Genomic DNA, 26,486 nt, shown 5'->3' with positions numbered 1-26,486 from the left:
TCCCTCCCTGGTTTCTTCTCCCTCTCATTCTCAGTCTACGAGAATTCCACATCCGAACCACAATCACGTAGGATTGCATAGAGCGCAAAAGAAAGGCTGATTGCAAACCACTCGCAAACCAGGCAATGAAGAGTGGACTTCACCGGTTGCTCTGAATGTACTTTTCACAACAGGCTACAGTGAGATTTGTGCTTAGATTTTTCCCACTGGGCACAGCCGTCAATTCAACGACTATTCCACGTTGGTTGAAAGTAATTTTTAAGAAATGACGTGGAAACAACGTTGATTCAACCAGTGTGTACCCAATGGGTTCGAATGATGTCAGCTTAGGATGCTCATTAGCTGTCATTCTGATGGCAACATATATTTTTCGACTGTTGTCCAACTTGACTCTCCGTCTTCCAGAGAACATTGAGGTTTCGAATTTGGATTATTTTTTACCTGGGGCTCGCGTGTCGAGCCCGTAGTTGTGCAAAAGACAATGCCGTCCGCGGGCTGCGGGGCTAGCGAGCAGTGTGTCCGCGCACATGAGCAGTGAACTCCGAAAGTTATCGAATGTCGAGCACAAAAAATGTACGAAGATTGAAAACGATGGATAATGAAACTATTTACGGGACAATTTATCTGGGTACCTGTGAATAATCTGGACTGGAGATAAAGAGGAATACCTTGGAGAAATTTGCACAATGTGCTGAATGTGAAATATTACTTTTTTATTTAGAGAGATAGTAGTCTACCTATTTGTAAAGACTGCCATTGCAATATTTTAAATGTATATCGATGTTACCATTATTTGGATCGTAAATATGTTTGATTTCAGCATTCAGCAAGTTCAGTCATTTTATGCACCTTACCTACATATTTATCATCATGGCGCACTTATGCAACCTTATGCGTTGGACTAACCATAATCAGCACCCTCAGCAATATCTGGACAAATTCTCGCACATAGTAGATGCGGAGACGATTCAAGTGGTTTACACTCAGGTTAGTCTACTGGGGAGATGGCAGCGGCGCTCGCCAGCTCCCTGATACGACAGAAACGTCAAGCAAGAGAGGCAAACAGCGAAAAGGTCGCCACTTCGAAACGGCGCACCAGCCCCAGCAAAGATCCCCGCTCCTTGTGCGAGAGACATATATTTACTGTCTTCAACAAAGTTCGGTTCTGCAGCGGCAAGAAAAGACCAGTCCGCAGGAAACCAGGTCAGTGACTTTTGAGCAGGGCTGCGTTCAGTACATTAAAACGTAATAGAACGTTCAATTTAACTGAAACGGAGCTGCACTGAACGACCAGGGGAAAACGGGGAGGGATTGTGTTGTGGTTTCAAAATGCACCGCCTCCCTTTAAATACTTCAATCATTGCTTCAAGCCACACCCCGCAAATCCACCGAGTGGAGCAAACATATCTCAAAGTCTGTTCAAGAATCTACAAGGACGTTTTGGGAAAACGTGTTGTTCATTACAAATCGTTCCGAAATTTAGCAAACGATTAGCATCACGATTAATCGCAAGTTCAGAATTTGATCAAATTGAGCTGTAAGATTTTTTTTAATACAAAAAGCATTACAACAATATTAACATATTGATTTTGTCCAATGTAACAGTTAGCAAAATCAGGTAAATTGATAAAGCACACTTTCTTTAACCTCAATGTCAACTTGTTTTGACATCACATTGTTGTTTTAAGCTGTATAGATAATACATTTTAGATGTTTTCATTGTATTTTGAACACTTTCAGACTGAGTATTTGAAATGTTATGAGTACTTTTGGGGAAAATGTATGGGAGTAAAAAGTACATATTGTCTTTAGGAATTTAGTGGAGTAGAAGTTGTCAAAAATAGAAATAGTAAAGTACAGATACTGAAAAACCCCTGACTTAAGTAGTACTTCAAAGTATTTTTACTTAGTTACTTTACACCACTGAGCGTGCCACCATCAGAGTCAAATTCAAACTTTTTGCGTGTTTGTTATGTTGGCATAATACATCATTTTAAAGAAGTCTGTAACTGAACATCGATGTACACAGTTGTAAGCAACCTCTCTCCCCTATTCATTTCACCTGGGGAGGACATCAGAGTTTTAAAATCCATGTAGGATACTGGTCAAGTGAGTTACAACGGCAATGTACCAAGGGCTATTTAGTCTTGTTGGCTACAGGTAAATGTTTATTAGCTAGGGGGTTGCTGCACTGAGTGCCTTTACAACAAAAAAACATGAAAAAAAACACACGTAAGAAAAATCACGTGGTTTTCGGAGACATGTATGAAAACACATAATTTATGAACAAATCATGTCAAAAATGTTACATGAAAAAAAAGTTTTTTATTCACATAAATCAGACACGTGTGAAGTTTCACATGGATTTTTCACATGTACATTTTTCACGTGAACAAATCACGTGAAAAGTGTCATGTGAAAACAAAAAATGCACAGACCAGACATATGGTTTTCGGACACGTGAAGTTTTACATGGATTTTTCACATGACTCATAGCCCTTGGTGTTTTCCAACATTTCACATGTGATTCTCTAAATCAGCATATGCTTTTGTAACTGGCGGGATTAGAACCCGGGTCTCCCATGGGAGAAGCCAATGTCTTGACCATGCATATTTATTATCAATTAAATTGATAAAGCACACTTACTTTACCCCCAATGTCAATTTGTTTTGACAGCGCATTGTTTTTAGCTGTATAGATAATATATTTAGGATGTTTTCTTTGTATTTTGAATGCTTTCAGACGATGCGATTAATCACGATAAAAAAAAACGTGCACTAAAAATATCAGTGTCCATGTTAAGGTGAAGCGTCGTTGGTGAAGAATGCTTTTATTGATCCACCCATGGGCCATTTCTCACAGTTAGGCTACAAGTTAGTCAGAGGTCTGAGAGTATCATATCTATCACTGAAGGATGAAAGGGGGCGGACCACACACTTCTGCATCCTATTTAACGTATCCCTCCACCTTTCAGGGTTTTTATCGGCCACTGGGGCCTCATCATCAGCGTTTAACTGGCACACCGACTTGCTCTAAATAGTGCTGTATTTTAGTCTTTTTCTGTCTCTTCCTGCATGATTTGGGCGTCAGGCGGCTGTAGTGCCAAGTTTATCTGCCCCACATTGTGTGCCCGGTTCATGATCTGGAGGTGGCTTCTTAGACCGTTTGTTTTTCAGTTCAGTTTTGACCCACCAACTGAAACTTTTTGTTATCTACAAAACTGGGAGATGGTTTTCCACTGATTTTAGTGTTATGTTGGTGTCTGCATGCTCTGAATGGCACTAAAGTACAATTAGCTGCCGCGATTAAAAACCTCATTCCTCTTATTCTCTTTACCATTGAGTGATGGTCTGAGGAGATGGTGCAAGAGGATCTGTCTGCCTCTCTGTCATGATGGGCGGCATTGTTTACTTGTGAGTCATCACATGTATCACACAGCAATGCATTCATTATGTAGCCTATCACATGGTACTGCAATAATGGGTACTAACTCAGGCTTACACTATAAGACCAGGAGTTTTTCCTGATCACGTGACCTGACCAGACCAGGAAGAACTCTGGGCCCTAGTTATTGTCTATAGTTTTTCCTGGTCAGCCCTTAATCATTGAAATAGGTAGTAAGGGTATGAGGGCATGGCATTCAAGTGTTTTGGTGCCTGAGTGACCTGGGCCGTGGTCATTGCAATGGAAAACTAAAATTAGCTATTCTTATTGGACACGTTCAGGTAGTTCCTCCCTGTTTCAGTCCATTTTATTCTGTTTGGTGCTTAATGAACACGACCCAAGTAGCTAGCTAACCCTTATCCCTGTTGTGTTATGTTGCAGAGCCGCAGCTGAAGGGCATTGTGACACGACTGTTCAGCGAGCAGGGCTTCTACCTGCAGATGAAGCCGGACGGAACCATAAATGGGACCAAGGATGAGAACAGCGACTACAGTGAGTTTTTATGGCACACATTACAATTCCCAACATGCACATCTCCTATCATACAATCTGAAAGTACAATACACTTTGTCCTGGTGAGGTCACGTGGGTCCGAAAAAATGCCTAGCCCTTACGATAACAAATGCCATTTCATCATGATAGTGTACATGGATATTGACACACCGCAATCTAGAATTCCACAGAGATCACATGTGCAAACCTCAACACTCAATGCACACCCGTCTGTATTACCTTCACATACCTGTCGAACAGGGTCACGTTTGTGTCACTTTCACAAACACAAACAACTCTGTGTGTGACTAGCTAAATCTGTGCAGACACACCGAAAAGAGTGGAGTTGAGTAGAGAGGACTGATGGATGGCTCGCACTCTGCCGCTGTATTTCTCAGCTGGGCGAGCTGATTCGCCCCAGCTATCAGTGTCATCGCTCTCCGCTCTGTTTTCTCAAACAATCTATTAACTGTCAGGCCAGGAGCATTCCCGTCCATCCATCTGTCTGGTGGGAAGGGGATCTGTCCTCTCCTTGACTTACATGCAGTATCAGCCTAGAGGTACAGAAGTTACGTGCATGCGTGCGTGCGCACCATGACTTGTGTACCTTGTGCGGGCACACACACACTAAAGTGACAGTTAATGTCCAGAGCAAAGGCCCTATAAGTCACTTTTATCCAAAGCGACTTAGTCATACAGTACATTTTTGTATGGTGGGTGGTCCCAGCTATCGAACCCACAATCCTGGCATTGCAAGTGCCGGGCTCTACCATTTGAGCCACAGAGGACCACTCATCCAACCTGTGTGCTCTTGGAGTGAGGCACAACATGTTGCCAAGGACAGAATGAAGTGGAGGGAGCTCATTGTGTCTCAATAGAGATGTAAGTGAGCAGTTAACCTGTGCTTGGTCGACTCAACACACAACGACTATTTCCCTATCTATGTCATGTCAGAGTGTGTATGTTAGCGCTGCAGCACACACTGTATTGCAGGGGCGAGATTATCTACTGTACCTGGCAGTCGTGAAATGGTAGAGAAGAGTGGGCGGCGGCAGCCGCAGTTCCCACAGTAACTCAACTCGCAACTCTGCTGAACAAAAAACTATTCAGCAAAGGAAAGTCAAACTTCCTCTTCCCTTCTGCTGTACCAGGGGGAGAAGAAGAAGAAGAAGGCCTCTCATTGTGTCAGAACGAAAAGATCATAGCATATGAGTCTCCAGAGCTTCAGGGGAAGGAGGATAGAAGAATAAACAGCTGGCAAGATGTTAGACGTATTTCGTTCACATCTACTCATATTGAAGACAGAGATGGAGTAGAGGAGCCAGAAGTAAACCCAATGAGCTCTATCAGAAGAGAGGAGAGAAGAAGAGAGGGGAAGAGAGGAAAATATGAGTGAAAGAGAAGAGGAGGAAAAGAGGACTGATAAGAGGAGGAGGGGAGAGGAAAGAAAAACTCTTGTTTCCCGGCCCAAAACGACTGGCAGACGCCTGCCCAGTTGTGCTCTTTCAGAGTGGATGGATGGTGGTTACAGTACAGTATGTGTTTTCGTGGAGAGAGAGAGAGAGAGGATTGTAGCCGGAGGGCTCCTTCTTCACACAGGAGCTCAGTTGCACCCACTCACGATGCTGGAGTATTTTTACATCCCCTCCTTATCCCTTTGAATTTGTGTCCTTGCAGATTATTTCACCTTCACCTCTCCCCTTGCAGATTATTTCACCTCTCCCTTTCACACTTTCCAGTTGGTCAAAGCATGCTCTGAGTACACATCCTGGTAATCCATCTGGCCCTGCGGCCTTGTGAATGTTGACCTGCTTAAAAGTCTTACTCACATCGGCTACAGAGAGCGTGATCACATAGTCATCTGGAACAGCTGATGCTCTCATGCATGCTTCAGTGTTGCTTGCCTCGAAGCGAGCATAGAAGAAGTTTAGCTTGTCTGGTAGGCTTGTGTCACTGGGCAGCTCGCGGCTGTGCTTCCCTTTGTAGTCTGTAATAGATTTCAAGCCCTGCCACATCCGACAAGTGTCAGAGCTGGTGTAGTACGATTCAATTTTAGTACTGTATTGACTCTTTGCCTGGTTGATGGTTCGTCGGAGGGCATAGCGGGATTTCTTTTAAGTGTCCGGGTTAGAGTCCCGCTCCTTGAAAGCGGCAGCTTTACCCTATAGCTCAGTGCGGATGTTGCCTGTAATCCATGGCTTCTGGTTGGGGTATGTACAGTCGTGGTCAAAGGTTTTGAGAATGACACAAATACTAATTTCTACAAAGTCTGCTGCCTCAGTTTTGATGATGGCAATTTGCATTTACTCCAGAATGTCATGAAGAGTGATCAGATTAATTGCAATTAATTGCAAAGTCCCTCTTTGCCATGAAAATGAACTTAATCCTCAAAAAACATTTCCACTGCATTTCAGCCCTGCCACAAAAGGACCAGCTGCCATCATGTCAGTGATTCTTTCATTAACACAGGTGAGAGTGTTGACGAGGACAAGGCTGGAGATCACTCTGTCATGCTGATTGAGGTAGAATAACAGACTGGAAGCTTTAAAAGGAGGGTGGTGCTTGAAATCATTGTTCTTCCTCTGTTAACCATGGTTACCTGCAAGGAAACACGTGCCGTCATCATTGCTTTGCACAAAAAGGGCTTCACAGGCAAGGATATTGCTGCTAGTAAGATTGCACCTAAATCAACCATTTATCGGATCATCAACAACTTCAAGGAGAGAGGTTCAATTGCTGTGAAGAAGGCGTCAGGGCGCCCAAGAAAGTCCAGCAAGCACCAGGACCGTCTCCTAAAGTTGATTCAGCTGCGGGATCGGGGCACCACCAGTGTAGAGCTTGCTCAGGAATGGCAGCAGGCAGGTGTGAGTGCATCTGCACGCGCAGTGAGGCAAAGACTTTTGGAGGATGGCCTGGTGTCAAGAAGGGCAGCAAAGAAGCCACTTCTCTCCGGGAAAAATATCAGGGACAGACTGATATTCTGCAAAAGATACAGGGATTGAACTGCTGAGGACTGGGGTAAAGTCATTTTCTCTGATGAATCCCCTTTCCGATTGTTTGGGGCATCCGGAAAACACCTTGTCCGGAGAAGACAAGGTGAGCGCTACCATCAGTCCTGTGTCATGCCAACAGTAAAGCATCCTGAGACCATTCATGTGTGGGGTTGCAGAGGTCTTGAAAAAGAAGGGTCAACACTGCAACTATTGACTCTTTGCATAAACTTAATGTAATTGTCAATAAAAGCCTTTGACACTTATGGAATGCTTGTAATTATACTTCAGTATACCATCGTAACATCTGACAAATATTTCACAACACTGAAGCAGCGAGTGTTTGTTTGGAATCAGGAGGATATAGTTATGGTCAGATTTGCCAAATGGAGGGCGAGGGAGAGCTTTGTACGCGTCTCTGTGTGTGGAGTAAAGTTTTTTTTCCTTTGGTTGCACATTTAACATGCTGGATAAAAGCGTCTGCTAAATGGCATATTATTATTATTATGGTAGAAATTAGGTAGAACGGATTTAAGTTTCCCTGCATTAAAGTCCCCGGCCACTAGGAGCGCTGCCTCTGGATGAGCGTTTTCCTGTTTAGTTATGGCCTTATACAGCTCATTGAGTGCAATCTTAGTGCCAGCATCGGTTTGTGGTGGTAAATAGACAGCTACGAAAAATATAGATGAAAACTCTCTTGGTAAATAGTGTGGTCTACAGCTGATCATGAGATACTCTACCTCAGGCGAGCAAAACCTTGAGACTTCCTTAGTATTACATTTTGTGCACCAGCTGTTGTTTACAAATATACACAGACCGCCACCCCTTGTCTTACCGGAGTCAGCCGTTCTATCCTGCCGATGTAGCGTATATCCCGCCAGCTGTATGTTATCCATGTCGTCGTTCAGCCACGACTCTGTGAAACATAAGATATTACAGTTTGTAATGACCCGTTGGTAGGATAACTTTAATCTTAGGTCGTCCAATTTGTTTTCAAATGATTGAACATTGGCTAATAGGACTGATGGAAGAGGCAGTTTACTCGCTCGCCGTCGGATCCTTACAAGGCACCCCGACCTACGTCCACGATATCTCTGTCTCTTTCTCATGCGAATGACGGGGATTTGGGCCTTGTCGGGTGTCTGTATGGTATCCTTCGCGTCCGACTCGTTGAAGAAAAAACTTTGTCCAGTCCAAGGTGAGTAATCGCTGTCCTGATATCGAGAAGCTCTTTTTGGTCATAAGAGACGGTGGCAGAAACATTATGTACAGAATAAATTACAAATAACGCGAAAAAACACACATAATAGTACAATTGGTTAGAGGGCTGTAAAACCGCAGCCATCTTCTCCGGCGCCATTTCTTGGAAGCAGGTGCTTCCACACAGGTGTGTTTCCTGAGTTAATTAACATCCCATCAGGCTTAGGCTCATGTATAACTTGATTGATAGCATGAAATGGCTTAGTAGCTAGTTATGAGGTTGGGAGATTGGGAACCTATCTAACGGGCTATCTAAAGCCAACTTCATAAAATGGTAGGTGGCTAGTATTACAGAGAAACAACAAAGCATTTTTGTTTAATTTATTCATCAAGAAGGAATCAATAGGCTACATAGCTTAATCAAATTCATTTACAAACATACCTCCTGCGAGTCCTGCCCATCACCGGCAGATAAAATCAAATCAAACGCTGTGTATGTGACTACACTCTCTCCTCCTCCACTGGCCTATGGGCATGACGCCTCTTCACAGAGTACACACACGCACGTAGACAGCCACTTTCTAACACAATTGCTCATTGTCTTTATCCCAAACACATACACTCACACTGACTCCATTTCACTCTCCCTCATGCATTTCTTTTGATCCACCTCCATCGTGCTCAGACATCCACACACATGCATGCACAGTCACACACACACACACACCATTTATGGGCTCTTGCTTCGCTCCTCTCCTGGCTTCTGGTATGCACTACTCTTTTTCTGCCCCAAAGGCAATTTGTGGGCCAACCAAGGAGCCTGTCAATTTTCACTGAGTGAAATTGAATCAGTACGTCCGACAAGGGCGTGTTGGCACATTCCCCCCTACACCTGAGGTTCTTATCTGATTCGCTTATTACCTTTTCCCTTATTCACTCAAAGATCCACCATAGATCACTTTCCTTCCACGGCCTACCTTATTCAATACAATGACCCCCAGAGAACACTGAACTTGGTTTCCGTTCAGTCAACACCCTTCTGAAATGTGAAAGTCACATAGTGCTGTGATGTTGCTGTACTGTTTATAAATAGTAAGGTGGGTAGGAATAAACTGTGACCTTTATTATACCTGTGTTCGTTCTCTCTATCTCTCTCTTTCCCATTATCTCTCCTCCTCTCTTCCTGTCTCTCTCTCTTTCTCTCTTTCTCTCTCTCTGTCTCTCTCTATCTCTGTCTTTCTCTCCATGTAACTCTCTCCATGTATCTCTCTTTTTCCTCCCCCACTGTCTGTCTCTCTCTCTCTTTCTCTCTCTCCCTCCCCCCTCTCTCTCAGCTCTGTTTAACCTCATTCCGGTGGGGCTGCGGGTGGTAGCCATCCAGGGGGTGAAGGCCGGCCTCTACGCAGCCATGAATGGAGAGGGCTTCCTCTACACCTCAGTGAGTCCTGCCTCTGCTACTCTGAAACCTGACTGACTCTGAGTGTGTGTGTGTGTGTTTGTTTTTGTGTGTTTGTGTGTGTGATTATATTCTAGATATATTAAAACTCGTTCTAGAAAAACTCTTTAGTAACAGGTACTCTTGTTGTACTGTATAATACTGACTTAGTACTGTGGACCAAGTCAGTTTAGATTCGCTGTAGGTCTGCATTTGAACACTGGCTGTGTCCCAAATGGTACCCTATTACTACCTACATACACTCTTAGAAAAAAGGGTTCCAAAAGGGTTCTGAGGCTGTCCCCATAGGAGAACCCTTTTTGGTTCCAGGTAGAACCCTTTTTGGTTGCAGGTAGAACTCTTTTGGGTTCCATGTAGAACCCTCTGTGAGTAGGTTCTACCTGGAACCAAAAGGGGTTCTTCAAAGGGTTCTCCTTTGGGGAAAGCCAAATAACCCTTTTTGGTTCTAGATAGCACCTTTTAGATAGCACCCCATAGGGCTCTGGTCAAAAGTAGTGCTCTACATAGGGAATAGGGTGCCATTTGGGATGCAATCTGTGTATCTTTTGGGTTATTTATGAATAATAACTATTTACTGTCTGCCTCAGTGAAGTCCTATCCTCTTTCGATCCCTGTTATCATCCTCCTTTCCATCCCTCATTTCTATCCGTTCCCTCCTTTTCTTCCTCTTCTCCTTCCTTTCCCTCCCTCCACTTCTCATGTTTCCTATTTCTCCACCTACGTTACCTTTTCTTCCTCCAGTCTGGTGGTATATAATCCTCTCTCATATTCATTAAGTGTCTCAGAGTAGGAATGCTGATCTATGATCAGCTTTTCTTTTAGATCATAATGAATCAGATTATTATGGACAGGGAGAACCTGATCTTAGATCAGCACTCCTACTCTGAGATGCTTGATAAAAACTGGCACAAATCTTCCCAGTTTGTTTTTGGGTCGTCCTCTGGGGACCATGAGAAATCGTACATATAATAACCGCTCTCCAAATTGATTTTATCAATGCTCTCTGACTATAATGCACTCACTGCATAATACACTCACTAAACAGATGTATCCTAGAGGTTTGGAAGATACCTCTAGGAACTCTGTGAAATGTTGGGGTTAAGTGGGTTAAAATCATCCTCAAAGTCACAGAGGGTGCAGAATTTTGGCACTTTAGCAAGTCTTTATTCATATTAAAAATGTAATTCTCCATGTGGACTATGTAAAAGGGCAGTAATATACCAGTCTTTTAAAATTCAGTATTTGTGCACAATTTCTACTTAAAATATCAAAGGGATGAAAAAGGCACTCTTTTTTTTTTGTGGAAGGACCCAGGAACCAAAAGGGAAAAGTGTGAATGTGTGGTGCGATCCTGTTGATTGCTGTCTTGCTTGTTATACTGAGGTGTTGTTGTCGGGGTGTTCGTTTTTTTGTTGTTTTACTTGATCAAGATCTATGGCTGAGGAAATAAATGACCTTTTATAGCTACAGTTTCCTACCGCTACATTTGCGTTATATAATGTCATAAGTGTGACAGTGGTGTTATCAGGAGGATGAGCCATTTCTTATTTTAATTAAATTTTTAGGGGGTAGATCAGCTTTAATATTGCACATAGATTGTAACTTCCATCAATGTAATTGTCTGCATCACTTCCAATCCCCCATGTGTTTTTTTTCCCTCGCATATATATATATATATATATATATATATATATACTTACATACATACACACATACACACATACACATTTCAAGGCCTACCTTCAAACTCAGTGCCTCTTTGCTTGACATCATTGGAAAATCTAAAGAAATCAGCCAAGACCTCAGATTTTTTTTTGTAGACCTCCAGAAGTCTGGTTCATCCTTGGGAGCAATTTCCAAATGCCTGAAGGTACCACGTTCATATGTACAAACAATAGTATGCAAGTATAAACACCATGGGACCACACAGCCGTCATACCGCTCACGAAGGAGACGCGTTCTGTCTCCTAGAGAAAAGTGCAAATCAATCCCAGAACAACAGCAAAGGACCTTGTGAAGATGCTGGAGGAAACAGGTACAAAAGTATCTATATCCACAGTAAAATTAGTCCTATATCGACATAACCTGAAAGGCCGCTCAGCAAGGAAGAAGACACTGCTCCAAAACCACCATAAAAAAGCCAGACTACGGTTTGCAACTGCACATGGGGACAAAGATCGTACTTTTTGGAGAAATGTCCTCTGGTCTGATGAAACAAAAATAGAACTGTTTGGCCATAATGACCATTGTTATGTTGGAGGAAAAAGGGGGATGTTTGCAATCTGAAGAACACCATCCCAACCGTGAACCACAGGGGTGGCAGCATCATGCTGTGGGGGTGCTTTGCTGCAGGAGGGACTGGTACACTTCACAAAATAGATGGCATCATGAGGAATGCCTGGCGAAAACCAAACTCTGCAATCCACAGTAAGAACATCAAACCAAAGGTCAAGCATGGTGGTGGTGGTGTGATGGTTTGGGGATGCTTTGCTGCCTCAGGACCTGGACGACTTGCCTTAATAGAAGGAACCATGAATTCTGCTCTGTATCAGAGAATTCTACAGGAGAATGTCAGACCATCTGTCTGTGAGCTGAAGCTGAAGCGCAGCTGGGTCATGCAGCAAGACAATGATCCAAAACACACAATCAAGTCTACATGAAAATTGCTGAAAAGCAACAAATTGGAAGTTTTGGAATGGCCTAGTCAAAGTCCAGACCTAATCCTAATTGAGATGTTGTGGCAGGACTTGAAACGAGCAGTTCATGCTTGAAAACCCACACGTCACTGAGTTAAAACAGCGACGTGAGAGACTGATCAACAACTACAGGTAGCATTTGGTTGGAATCATTGCAGCTAAAGGTGGCACAACCAGTTATTGAGTGTAAGGGGGCAATTACTTTTTCACACAGGGGAATTGGGTGTTGCGTAACTTTGTTTATGAAATAAATATGTAATTGTTGTGTTATTTGTTCACCTATGTTCCCTTTATCTAATATTAGGTTTTGGTTGAAGATCTGATAACATTCAGTATCACAAATATGCAAAAGTAGAGAATTAGAAAGGGGGCAAATACTTTTTCATAGCACTGTATTTGCATTGCTACTAAGTAACCCTCCAATTGTTCTCCACTAATTCCCCCGCTAAAGCCCCTCCCCATCCCAAATTGGGCCGTCATCCCAGTGATCGACATACCACCCCCGTCCCCCCGGATCCCTAGGCCCCCGAGAGGCCAGGAACCATCCATCGAAAACAGCACACAGTGCCACCCACAATACCGAAGCAGGTCAACTGCCAAAAGCATTTCCAATGCTCTCACCTCAAAATATAAATATATATAATAATAGCTATATTTTAAATATATATATATATATATATATATATATATATATATATATATAGCTATTTAAAAAAAATATATATATATATATACACACACAGTGGGGAGAAGAAGTATTTGATACACTGCCGATTTTGCAGGTTTTCCTACTTACAAAGCATGTAGAGGTCTGTAATTTTTATCATAGGTACACTTCAACTGTGAGAGACGGAATCTAAAAGAAAAATACAGAAAATCACATTGTATGATTTGTAAGTAATTAATTTGCATTTTATTGCATGACATAAGTATTTGATACATCAGAAAAGCAGAACTTAATATTTGGTACAGAAACCTTTGTTTGCAATTACAGAGATCATACGTTTCCTGTAGGTCTTGACCAGGTTTGCACACACTGCAGCAGGGATTTTGGCCCACTCCTCCATACATACCTTCTCCAGATCCTTCAGGTTTCGGGGCTGTCGCTGGGCAAAATGGACTTTCAGCTCCCTCCAAAGATTTTCTATTGGGTTCAGGTCTGGAGACTGGCTAGGCCACTCCAGGACCTTGAGATGCTTCTTACGGAGCCACTCCTTAGTTGCCCTGGCTGTATGTTTCGGGCCGTTGTCATGCTGGAAGACCCAGCCACGACCCATCTTCAATGCTCTTACTGAGGGAAGGAGGTTGTTGGCCAAGATCTCGCGATACATGGCCCCATCCATCCTCCCCTCAATACGGTGCAGTCATCCTGTCCCCTTTGCAGAAAAGCATCCCCAAAGAATGATGTTTCCACCTCCATGCTTCACGGTTGGGATGGTGTTCTTGGGGTTGTACTCATCCTTCTTCTTCCTCCAAACACGGCGAGTGGAGTTTAGACCAAAAAGCTCTATTTTTGTCTCATCAGACCACATGACCTTCTCCCATTCCTCCTCTGGATCATCCAGATGGTCATTGGCAAACTTCAGACGGGCCTGGACATGCGCTGGCTTGAGCAGGGGGACCTTGCGTGCGCTGCAGGATTTTAATCCATGACGGCGTAGTGTGTTACTAATGGTTTTCTTTGAGACTGTGGTCCCAGCTCTCTTCAGGTCATTGACCAGGTCCTGCCGTGTAGTTCTGGGCTGATCCCTCACCTTCCTCATGATCATTGATGCCCCACGAGGTGAGATCTTGCATGGAGCCCCAGACCGAGGGTGATTGACCGTCATCTTGAACTTCTTCCATTTTCTAATAATTGCGCAAACAGTTGTTGCCTTCTCACCAAGCTGCTTGCCTATTGTCCTGTAGCCCATCCCAGCCTTGTGCAGGTCTACAATTTTATCCCTGATGTCCTTACACAGCTCTCTGGTCTTGGCCATTGTGGAGAGGTTGGAGTCTGTTTGATTGAGTGTGTGGACAGGTGTCTTTTATACAGGTAACGAGTTCAAACAGGTGCAGTTAATACAGGTAATGAGTGGAGAACAGGAGGGCTTCTTAAAGAAAAACTAACAGGTCTGTGAGAGCTGGAATTCTTACTGGTTGGTAGGTGATCAAATACTTATGTCATGCAATAAAATGCAAATTAATTACTTAAAAATCATACAATGTGATTTTCTGGATGTTTGTTTTAGATTCCATCTCTCACAGTTTAAGTGTACCTATGATAAAAATTACAGACCTCTACATGCTTTGTAAATAGGAAAACCTGCAAAATCGGCAGTGTATCAAATACCTGTTCTCCCCACTGTATATCTGACCAAATTATGAAAAACAAATGTAATTTTGAATTCCTTAAAGTGAGTGTGGAAGAGGTGAAGAAATGAACAATGACAAGCCACCGGGGTCTGAAAACTTGGATGGAAAAGTACTGAGGATAATACCGGACGATATTGCCACACCTATTTGCCATATTTTCAATTTAAGCCTACTAGAATGTGTGTGCCCCCAGGCTTGGAGGGAAGCAAAAGTCATTCCGCTACCTAAGAATAGTAAAGCCCCCTTTACTGACTCAAATAGCCAACCAATTAGCCTGTTACCAACCCTTAATACACTATTGGAAAAATGTATGTTTGACCAGATACAATGCTATTTCACAGTAAACAAATTGACAACAGACTTTCAGCATGCTTATAGAGAAGGACATTCAACAAACACAGCACTTACACAGATGACTGATGTTTGGCTGAGAGAAATTGATGATAAAAAGATTGTGGGAGCTGTTTTGTTAGACTTCAGTGCGGCTTTTGACATTATTGATCATAGTCTGCTGCTGGAAAAACATATGTGTTATGGCTTTACACCCCCTGCTATAATGTGGATAAAGAGTTACTTGTCTAACAGAACACAGAGGGTGTTCTTTAATGGAAGCCTCTCCAACATAATCCAGGTAGAATCAGGAATTCCCCAGGGTAGCTGTCTAGGCCCGTTACTTTTTTCAATCTTTACTAATGACATGCCACTGGCATTGAGTAAAGCCAGAGTGTCTATGTATGCGGATGACTCAACACTATACATGTCAGCTACTACAGCGACTGAAATGACTGCAACACTTAACAAAGATTTGCAGTTAGTTTCAGAGTGGGTGGCAAGGAATAAATTAGTCCTAAATATTTCTAAAACTAAAAGCATTGTATTTGGAACAAATCATTCACTAAACTCCAAACCTCAACTAAATCTTGTAATAAATAATGTGGAGATTGAGCAAGTTGAGGTGACTAAACTGCTAGGAGTAACCCTGGATTGTAAACTGTCATGGTCAAAACATATTGATATAACATTAGCTAAGATGGGGAGAAGCGTAACTCTACCTTCTTAACAGCACTATCAACAAGGCAGGTCCTACAGGCTCTAGTTTTATCGCACCTGGACTACTGTTCAGTCGTGTGGTCAGGTGCCACAAAGAGGGACTTAGGAAAATTGCAATTGGCTCAAAACAGGGCAGCACTGCTGGCCCTTGGATGTACACAGAGAGCAAACATGTCAATCTCTCCTGGCTCAAAGTGGAGGAGAGATTGACTTTATCACTGCTTGTGTTTGAGAGAGGTGTTGACATGTTGAAAGCATTGAGCTGTCTGTTTTGAACGACTGGCACACAGCTCACACACCCATGCATACCCCACAAGCCATGCCACCAGAGGTCTCTTCACAGTCCCCAAGTCCAGAACAGACTATGGGAGGCGCACAGTACTACATAGAGCCATGACTACATGGAACTCTATTTCACATCAGGAAGCAGGCAGTAGAATCAGATTTAAAAAAACAGATAAAAATACACCTTATGGAACATCGGGGACTCTGAAGCAACACAAACATAGGCACAGACACATGTATACACACACGATAACATAAGCTCTATACACACACGTACTCATGGATTTTGTGTTGTAGATATGTGGTAGTGGAGTAGGGGCCTGAGGGCACACACTTAGTGTGCTGTGAAATCTGTTATGGATTTAATGTTTTTTAAATGTATAACTGCCTTCATTTTACTGGACCCCAGGAAAAGTATCTGATGCCTTGGCAGCAGCTAATGGGGACCCATAATAAATACAAATACAAATGGTTCAATAATTGAAATGACCATTATTCCCAGATCCCAGACTGTAGCCCACCCATCAACTCAAGATGGCACTTTGTATCCATTCACTGATTGTTATAATATACTGCAAAATTCACCTGCGCTCCGTAGACTGGTCTTCCTTTGCTGTCTAACCCTTCTGGGACACCTGTCACCATCTGATCCTGCTAAGACACGATGAGCATAGTGTTGTGTACTGACTGTGCACCATGACAGTGTAGCCTGTAGAGCTGCTTATACCATGTCAGTGTAAAAAGTAGGGAATAAGCTAGGGAAATTGACAGATCAATAATGTTACATTGCTATACCGAATCTAATAAAAACTCACATCGCGCTGTCAGAAAACATACGAATATTGGTCTTCAATTGTTTGGCCGCTGGCTTCATCATTTAATTCAGGTCTAGTGTGATTGAGGCAAAAATAATAGCTAAAGTTAGTGAGCTAGCTAGGGGGTGAATACATATGCATGCACCACTTTAAAAAAAAATAATAAAAAAAATAATAATAATCATTATTTTGTGTATGTCCATTACATGAAATCCAAATAAAAATCCATTTAAATTACAGGTTGTAATGCAACAAAATAGGAAAAACGCCAAGAGGGATGAATACTTTTGCAAGGCACTGTTCATCAGTCAAATAAAGAGTAGGCATATTATTATATTATATTATTATATATTATTATTAAAATCAAATCAAATCAAATCAAATTTTATTGGTCACATGCGCCGAATACAACAGGTGCAGACATTACAGTGAAATGCTTACTTACAGCCCTTAACCAACAGTGCATTTATTTTAAACAAAAAAGTAAGAATAAAACAACAACAAAAAAGTGTTGAGAAAAAAAGAGCAGAAGTAAAATAAAGTGACAGTAGGGAGGCTATATATACAGTAAAATAAAGTGACAGTAGGGAGGCTATATATACAGGGGGGTACCGTTGCATTGTCAATGTGCGGGGGCACCGGCTAGTTGAGGTAGTTGAGGTAATATGTACATGTGGGTAGAGTTAAAGTGACTATGCATAAATACTTAACAGAGTAGCAGCAGCGTAAAAAGGATGGGGTGGGGGGGCAGTGCAAATAGTCCGGGTAGCCATGATTAGCTGTTCAGGAGTCTTATGGCTTGGGGGTAGAAGCTGTTGAGAAGTCTTTTGGACCTAGACTTGGCACTCCGGTACCGCTTGCCGTGCGGTAGCAGAGAGAACAGTCTATGACTAGGGTGGCTGGAGTCTTTGACAATTTTGAGGGCCTTCCTCTGACACCGCCTGGTATAGAGGTCCTGGATGGCAGGGAGCTTTGCCCCAGTGATGTACTGGGCCGTACGCACTACCCTCTGTAGTGCCTTGCGGTCAGAGGCCAAGCAGTTGCCATACCAGGCGGTGATGCAACCAGTCAGGATGCTCTCGATGGTGCAGCTGTAGAATTTTTTGAGGATCTGAGGACCCATGCCAAATCTTTTTAGTCTCCTGAGGGGGAATAGGCTTTGTCGTGCCCTCTTCACGACTGTCTTGGTGTGTTTGGACCATGATAGTTCGTTGGTGATGTGGACACCAAGGAACTTGAAGCTCTCAACCTGTTCCACTACAGCCCCGTCGATGAGAATGGGGGCGTGCTCAGTCCTCTTTTTTTTCCTGTAGTCCACAATCATCTCCTTTGTCTTGGTCACGTTGAGGGAGAGGTTGTTGTCCTGGCACCACACGGCCAGATCTCTGACCTCCTCCCTATAGGCTGTCTCATCGTTGTCGGTGATCAGGCCTACCACTGTTGTGTCGTCGGCAAACTTAATGATGGTGTTGGAGTCGTGCCTAGCCATGCAGTCATGGGTGAACAGAGAGTACAGGAGGGGACTGAGCACGCACCCCTGAGGGGCCCCCGTGTTGAGGATCAGTGTGGCAGATGTGTTGTTACCTACCCTTACCACCTGGGGGCGGCCCGTCAGGAAGTCCAGGATCCAGTTGCAGAGGGAGGTGTTTAGTCCCAGGATCCTTAGCTTAGTGATGAGCTTAGAGGGCACTATGGTGTTGAATGCTGAGCTGTAGTCAATGAATAGCATTCTCACGTAGGTGTTCCTCTTCTCCAGGTGGGAAAGGGCAGTGTGGAGTGCGATAGAGATTGCATCATCTGTGGATCTGTTGGGGCGGTATGCAAATTGGAGTGGGTCTAGGGTTCCTGGGATTATGCTGTTGATGTGAGCCATGACCAGTCTTTCAAAGCACTTCATGGCTACAGACGTCAGTGCTACGGGTCGGTAGTCATTTAGGCAGGTTATCTTAGAGTTCTTGGGCACGGGGACTATGGTGGTCTGCTTGAAACATGTTGGTATTACAGACTCAGTCAGGGACATGTTGAAAATGTCAGTGAAGACACTTGCCAGTTGGTCAGCACATGCTCGGAGTACACGTCCTGGTAATCCGTCTGGCCCTGCGGCCTTGTGAATCTTGACCTGCTTAAAAGTCTTACTCACATCGGCTACGGAGAGCGTGATCACATAGTCGTCCGGAACAGCTGGTGCTCTCATGCATGCTTCAGTGTTGCTTGCCTCGAAGCGAGCATAGAAGTGGTTTAGCTCGTCTGGTAGGCTTGTGTCACTGGGCAGCTCGCGGCTGTGCTTCCCTTTGTAGTCTGTAATAGTTTTCGAGCCCTGCCACATCCGACGAGCGTCAGAGCCAGTGTAGTATGATTCAATCTTAGACCTGTATTGACTCTTTGCCTGTTTGATGGTTCGTCGGAGGTCATAGCGGGATTTCTTATAAGCGTCCGGGTTAGAGTCCCGTTCCTTGAAAGCGGCAGCTCTACCCTTTAGCTCAGTGCGGATGTTTCCTGTAATCCATGGCTTCTGGTTGGGGTATGTACGTACGGTCACTGTGGGGACGACATCATCGATGCACTTATTGATGAAGCCAGTGACTGATGTGGTGTACTCCTCAATGCTGTCTGAAGAATCCCGGAACATGTTCCAGTCTGTGCTAGCAAAACAGTCCTGTAGCTTAGCATCTGCGTCATCTGACCACTTTTTTATTAGCCGAATCACTGGTGCTTCCTGCTTCAGTTTTTGCTTATAAGCAGGAATCAGGAGGATAGAGTTATGGTCAGATTTGCCAAATGGAGGGCGAGGGAGAGCTTTGTATGCGTCTCTGTGTGTGGAGTAAAGGTGGTCTAGAGTTTTTTCCCCTCTGGTTGCACATTTAACATGCTGGTAGAAATGAGGTAGAACGGATTTAAGTTTCCCTGCATTAAAGTCCCCGGCTACTAGGAGCGCTGCATCTGGATGAGCGTTTTCCTGTTGATTAATGGCCTTGTACAACTCATTCAGTGCAATCTTAATGCCAGCATTGGTTTGTGGTGGTAAATAGACAGCTATGAAAAATATAGATGAAAACTCTCTTGGTAAATAGTGTGGTCTACAGCTTATCATAAGATACTCTACCTCAGGCGAGCAAAACCTCGAGACTTCCTTAGTATTTGATTTTGTGCACCAGCTGTTGTTTACAAATATACAGAGACCGCCACCCCTCGTCTTACCGGAGTTTGCCGTTCTGTCCTGCCGATGTAGCGTATAGCCTGCTAGCTGAATGTTGTCATTGTTGTCGTTCAGCCACGACTCCGTAAAACATAAGATATTACAGTTTTTAATGTCCCGTTGGTAGGATAACCGTAATCTTAAATCGTCAATTTTATTCTCAAAAGATTGAACATTGGCTAATAGGATTGATGGGAGAGGCAGTTTACTCGTTCGCCGTCGGATCCTTACAAGGCACCCGGATCTGCGTCCACGATATCTCCGTCTCTTCCTCACGCGAATGACGGGGATCTGGGCCTTGTCGGGAGTCTGTAGAATATCCTTTGCGAACGCCTCGTTGAAGAAAAAGTCTTCGTCCAACGCGAGGTGAGTAATCGCTGCCACAACACGCAGACAGCAGCACCGTGCCTTTCATATGCTTTGCCTTCACACAGCATGTCCGCACGCTCTGTGGTGTCCGTGTGGTCCTAAATCCAGCCGAACAGCCTACCCGACCGCTCTGAGGCGTCCGCATGGTCCGATGCTGCTTTTAGTATCACAGTGCAATGATAAAACAGGGTGGGACAAAAATGCTATTTTAGAATGTGGGGGGGTCTATGACGTTAGCTAATATGGTGACAACGATGTAGGCTGTGTGTAGAGGTTAGCGGTTATGGTATGTCTTGGAAAGTTTTTTTGCCTGGTCACAGACAGCTGTTGGATTATGCACTGAAAAGGTGAGAGGAGGAGAGCGCGTAGATGCGAGAAGGAATTATACAATGAGCAAACTATCATGCTGTTTGTATGTGGTTGCTATGAAAGTAAACTGTGTTTGCGGTGATCAGGGGTGTATTAATTCCGCCGATTCTGTTGAAAAACGTTTCTTAAACGGAAGCAAACGGAACGAAACGGGGATAAACATACCTGAATTTGTCCAAAAGAAACTCTCGTTTGCAACTGTTGGACTAATGATTACACCCTAGATCAGCTAGATTCAGGCAAGAGTGTGTCAGGTGGTATTGAATGTGTCACTGTCTATCACCTTGATTACTAAATTATTTCTCTCGACCTGTGCACCTACGTTGTAGGGTAAATTGTAGCAACCTCCAATATGCTGTAATAGAAATAAGTCCATGCTCATTTAAAAACAAATCGTCCTCCATCATCTTAAACGGCACCGACCGCCACTGTAGACAATGTACATTTTTATTCATTAATGTGATCTTTTATCCGAATAGAGTGATTTGGGTTGGGAGGTCAGATGGTGATATAAAAAGTAATGACCCTTGACTAAAGTTCACTGTCTATTTCATCGCTATATTCTCTACTTTTCCTTTTCCATCCCTCAATTTCCCACTGCTCTCCCTCCCGCTCTTCTCCCACTGTCCTCCACGCTGTCTTCCTCACAAAAACATCCCTCAGGGCTCAAGGAAACATTACCATCTGCTGAAATAATGGAGGGGTGATTGTAGAAATAATGTTGTCAAATTGAATTTCTGGAAACATTAAACGTGGCGATCTCTGTCTTTTCGTCCATGTCTACAGCATGTGTCAGGTAGGTGTGTGTGTGTGTGTGTGTAGACACAACTTGAGGTGTTTTGTGCTCTGATTAATCACATTCTCCACCCTGTCCACCTGTACACAGCTCGAGGGTACTATGACACAATGGCACAGTCATCCAATTCCAAGGCCTGAAAAAAATGAGAAATCTAGACCAAATGTTACTCTCTGTAAGTGTAGTATGACGTACACTCTTAGAAAAAAGGGTTCCAAAAGGGTTCTTCAGCCGTCCCCGTAGGATAACCCTTTTTGGGTCCAGGTTGAACTATTTTGGGTTCCATTTAGAACCCTCTGTGAAAAGGGTCCTACATGGAACCCAAAAGGGTTCTCCTATGGGGACAGCCGAAGAACCCTTTTAGGTTCCAGATAGCACCTTTTTTTCTAAGAGTGTAGGATCTTTTAGAGGTCGACTTGGATTATTCTGCTCAAACTCCATCATTGTATTGGATTTTATACATAACCAACCTGTTGTACGCAGTGGACAGCGATGTAGGTAGAAATGGGGAGGATGTGCTCATTGTGATGTCTGGATGGAATGTAATGTAATCATAGTAAACACCCATAGCCCAACCTCTTAATTTCTTCCATCAACAGCCTCCACTGGTAACAGGCAAAAACCTGACATAACGTAAAATCAAAGTCCATTTTTGGTTGATATTTATTTGAGTTGTCAACAAACGTGAATTCTACTTGAAATAAACAAAACCTTAATCCTGTCATTGATTTGTGGTGGACGGGGTTAAAATGAGTCTACGTTGACAACTTTTTTTGCGTTTTCAACCAAAAATCCCATCGATATTCAATGTATTTTAAATCCGGTGGGCTATCTCTCTGAACATTGTACTACCTGATCTCAAGTCTTGTCTTCCTCTCTTTGTTCATCAGGACTTGTTCACAGTAGAGGCGAAATTCAAGGAGTCTGTGTTTGAGAACTACTACGTCATCTACTCATCGACGCTGTACCGGCAGCATGAGTCTGGCAGGGCCTGGTACCTGGGCCTCAACAAGGACGGCATGGTCATGAAGGGCAACCGGGTGAAGAAGACCAAGCCCTCCTCACACTTTGTGCCCAGACCCATCGAAGGTGAGACCGAAACACCCTCTGGCTGCCAGCCAGCCACACTCAGGGCTGGATTCAAATGCAACACCTGCCAAAAGTCAAGTCAAGGTTTATTTAAAATGCCAGAGTCATAACACACTTTTACAAGCCATAGCTGTGTTAATGAAGTGTCTTTGTACTTTGTTTATAAATTACCCAGCAGGCCAAAATTGTCATGAGACATTATAATGACATATTCTGGTTGGGGTAATGTCAGATTGCCAGATTACAAGAATTATGTTTGTTTGAGAAGACCTCAATGTGTGTTTGATAGATTTGAGTCCTCAGACACAGGTACCCAGATAATCCATTAAAGTTTGAGAAGCTAAATAACTTTCTTGGTACTGGGAGGCAGGGTTGGGGTCAATTTTATTTGAAGTCACGCAATTCAGGAAGTGATTTGAAATAAATAGCTTCTCCTTTTCAGTTTATTGAGAAATCATTGAAAATGTATGCCCTTTTTTCAATTATCGAATTGGAATTTCAGTTTATTTCATGAGTTGACTGACTTCAATTCAAATCGACCCCAACCCTGCTGGGGGGCAAATGTAGGTTCTAATGTTGCTGAACCTCTCAATTAATCTCCTCTGTTTTTTGTCTCTCTCTCTTACTTCCTTTATCTCTCTCTCTCTCTCTCTCTCTCTCTCTCTCTCTCTCTCTCTCTCTCTCTCTCTCTCTCTCTCTGTCTCTCTGTCTCTCTCTCTCTCTCTCTCTCTCTCTCTCTCTCTCTCTCTCTCTCTCTCTCTCTCTCTCTCTCTCCCCATATCTCTTTACTATACTGTATAAATATCCCATCTCTCTCACTCCTCTTCGCTCTCTACCTCCCTCCCTCTCTCCATCGCTCTTTTTTTCTCACTTGCCACGCTCCCCTGCCCTTTCTGCAGTTTGCATGTACAAAGAGCCATCGCTGCATGACATCGAGGAGAAGGGCCGCTCACGGAAAAACTCAGGGACTGAGGCTCCCGCTCTCCTGAACGGAGGAGAAAAAGTGGTGGGGCAGGACTCCACAGAGCAGGATGGCGGCTCATAGCCTGCACATCGCCCCACGGATTTCTTACACCTTGTTTAACGACAACAACAACGATGATAAACGACAACAACAACAACAAACAACAACAACAACACAATTGAAAAAAATTCTTGCCTGTGAAATATTTTAGAAAAAAAGGGGGGAAATATTTTAAAATCAGGACATTGAATTGACATTTTATGCAAAAGCCTGATACGAGTGTGGCACCAGGGAGTTCATCCTCCTCATCATGACAATGTCAATGTTTCAAAGTCGAGCTCTAAAATAAGCTTTAAACCATGGTAGTTCACACACGTTGATTTTATGAATGCAACAGCACTTTCACTTACTTCTTTGTGTTGTTATAATCATGAATAAGAATTGTATTGTAATTCATTTAGGGCTCTATTCAATCAGACAAGCTTTAGTCGACATCCGCAAAGCGGTTGTTTTGGCGGTGTCGGAGGTGGAACTGTGTTAGAGCTGTGAAATCGACAAGAGGCTCCTGGCATTATACCTAAAACAGACATTGCCAAAAAGAGAAATCCATGCAGCCTTGTTTACAAGTTCGAACACTGTAATGTGAGATGTAATCTACACCTCGATTAGGCTGATAGAAATCCTTATAATTTTGTTTAATGATTTTAAATTTGAGCGTCATTATTTCTATATAGCCTACACTTTCTCATTCTGAACTCGGGTGTTGGCTTCGTAACAATGATCAAGAGCAGCTGCTCACCGATTTGACAGCTCCAACGTAGTTACACCGCTGACACTGCCAAAACATCAGCTATGTTTTGGCTATCGCCGGTTAACGCTTGATCTGATAGAATCTAGGCCTAAGACTCTTTCCCCCCTCCCTCCTATCATTACGATCATTTTCCTTTTGGGTTGGGGAAGGGGGGGTAAAGGCAGGGGTTTGGCACGGGGAGGTTCGATGGTCTCTTCTGCAGACACTGGCGTCAGAAATGAATAGGCGTGTATCACGAATCCTGCTCTCTGATTTGCTATGATGCTCTCATGGGGAAGGGGATGGATGGGCAAGGGGAATCACTGGGGTAGAGGGGGTCACTGTACTTCACAGTACCAGTCATCTGTTGGGCTTGATGGAGTAAGCTACCTGTCCAACGTTAGACTGGTCACATGGTACAGTTTAGTATTATTGTTAGTCACTTGAGATGTTAGTGCAGCCACTGTTCTCCTGCACTCGAAGAGCAGTCTCATGCCATGGTCAAGACGCTGGTCCAGAAGTTTCTGTGAGACAGACAGACATATAGAGTTCCGATACTGCACATGTACAGTAATCAAGGGGTTCACTGATTGTTCTTTACGCCAAGAAACATTATATGTACAGTATGAAATTCTGAAAAGGGAGTATTGTTATTAGTGTGATGCTTTTTTTGAATAGTTTGCTACACTAAAAAGCATTTGATAAAAAGACCCAGACAATGATTTGAATGTGAGAGATGTGATGGACTCTCTTGAAGGATCCTGAATGAGGGAACAGCTAGGGCTAAAGAGAGAGGTCAAAGGTCAAACCCTGATGTCAGATGTCATGATACTTACTGCTGTCATCAAACCGAAGTATACCTTCAGACATCATCCAGGAAGTCCTTCATATTTCAGTGGGACCTCCACTTATTATAGCAATCGAGATTTTTGAGAGTTCTGCTAAATGCACTGCTTTCTCGACCATCCAAATCATACAATGTGTCATTGTATGAACCTCAGCATTCCTGTGTGATAAGTTGCACTGCTGGGAATCTGTTATACACTGCCCTGATTCATTGTAGACTCTGGATCCACTGCTGGGAATATCTACACGCACTGCCCTATGTCCTATTGTCTTATTATCTCTTTACTTATCACAGTTAAACTCATCATGACTCGGTCAACCAACACTGGAGGAGAGTTTTTAGATATGTTCAAATAAGCCTATCAAGGGGTCATGAGGTCTATGAGGTTGTCTCTGATTGGCTGCTGTGCTGAAGGAGACCCGGCCTGAAGGCGGGTAGCCCCCCCCTCCCCCCTGAATTTTATTTGTGTAAATTGGTGATTCTGCATTTCATTGGTGCACTACTACTCCACTAAGGAGATAAATTATCCAATCACTCCATACTGCCTCTGAGAATCTTCCATTGGGGGGAAATGACACCAGCACTAGGACTAGTTGTGTTGGAGAGTTGGGGTCATTGATATAAGGTCAGGGCAATGGTATGGGGGCAAAAAGAGCCCTGCCTAAATGTGTACCGGTGTGTTTGGATATCTCATCAAGGAAGTAGGCCCTTTGTCGATCTCACCCTGACCATGGAGGGTAAAACTGAAGGGTGCGATTAATGCCATATTTACGGTAAATGGTCTTTCTATGTGTTTGCTAATGTTTGCACCTTTATTGAAACACCTTCATATGCATAATATAATAGAAAAACATTGCAAATAAACAGCAGGATGAAAACGTATAACTGAACAATAAAAATAATGATACCAAACCTCAGTGTCTGGCATTTTATTGCTTCTGTAGTATAAACAGGAGTCTTTGACTTTTGAATGCCTTTGATCTGATACACCCACTGAATTAGATAAATATACACGTAAAATGTCTTGAATGTTGGTTCATGTATATCATGTAATATTAATACATTTCCTGTCATGAAACTACACTACTGCAAGTCATTAGTAAGCTAATATGGGTAATTTGCTGGACAATATTGTAGTGAAGTAATATTTGATATGTAATGCATATTATATACTCCTCATGTGACTTGTAAGAAGACTAAGCAATTATCACATTAAATTAATTATATGACTCCATAAAGATAATACAGCAATATGCCAGAGAATATGGTTAAACCATGTGCA

General features: G+C 43.2%; 1 protein-coding gene across 3 annotated transcripts in view; it reads left to right on the top strand.

The window, feature by feature from the left end:
- The window catches only part of LOC311102061 (fibroblast growth factor 12-like), a gene marked incomplete at both ends in the record, with an annotated part of 78,924 nt that extends 55,276 nt beyond the window's left edge, over positions 1–23,648 (top strand). For 2 of the 3 annotated variants that reach the window (XM_084143279.1, XM_084143280.1), the window contains 4 exons: positions 3,827–3,937; positions 9,462–9,565; positions 22,405–22,603; positions 23,503–23,648. In XM_084143279.1, the coding sequence (XP_083999405.1) occupies positions 3,827–3,937; positions 9,462–9,565; positions 22,405–22,603; positions 23,503–23,648 (560 nt within the window). Of the gene's footprint in view, positions 1–1,004; positions 1,204–3,826; positions 3,938–9,461; positions 9,566–22,404; positions 22,604–23,502 lie in introns of those variants that run through there. The other variant, XM_084143278.1, reaches the window with a different exon arrangement.
- Positions 23,649–26,486: the final 2,838 nt, after the last annotated feature.

This window comes from Coregonus lavaretus (assembly GCF_964263955.1).
Source record: "Coregonus lavaretus genome assembly, chromosome: 26".
Taxonomy (NCBI): Eukaryota; Metazoa; Chordata; class Actinopteri; order Salmoniformes; family Salmonidae; genus Coregonus; species Coregonus lavaretus.
Note: the sequence above shows the minus strand (reverse complement) of the source record. Positions and strands in the feature narration are given on the sequence as shown.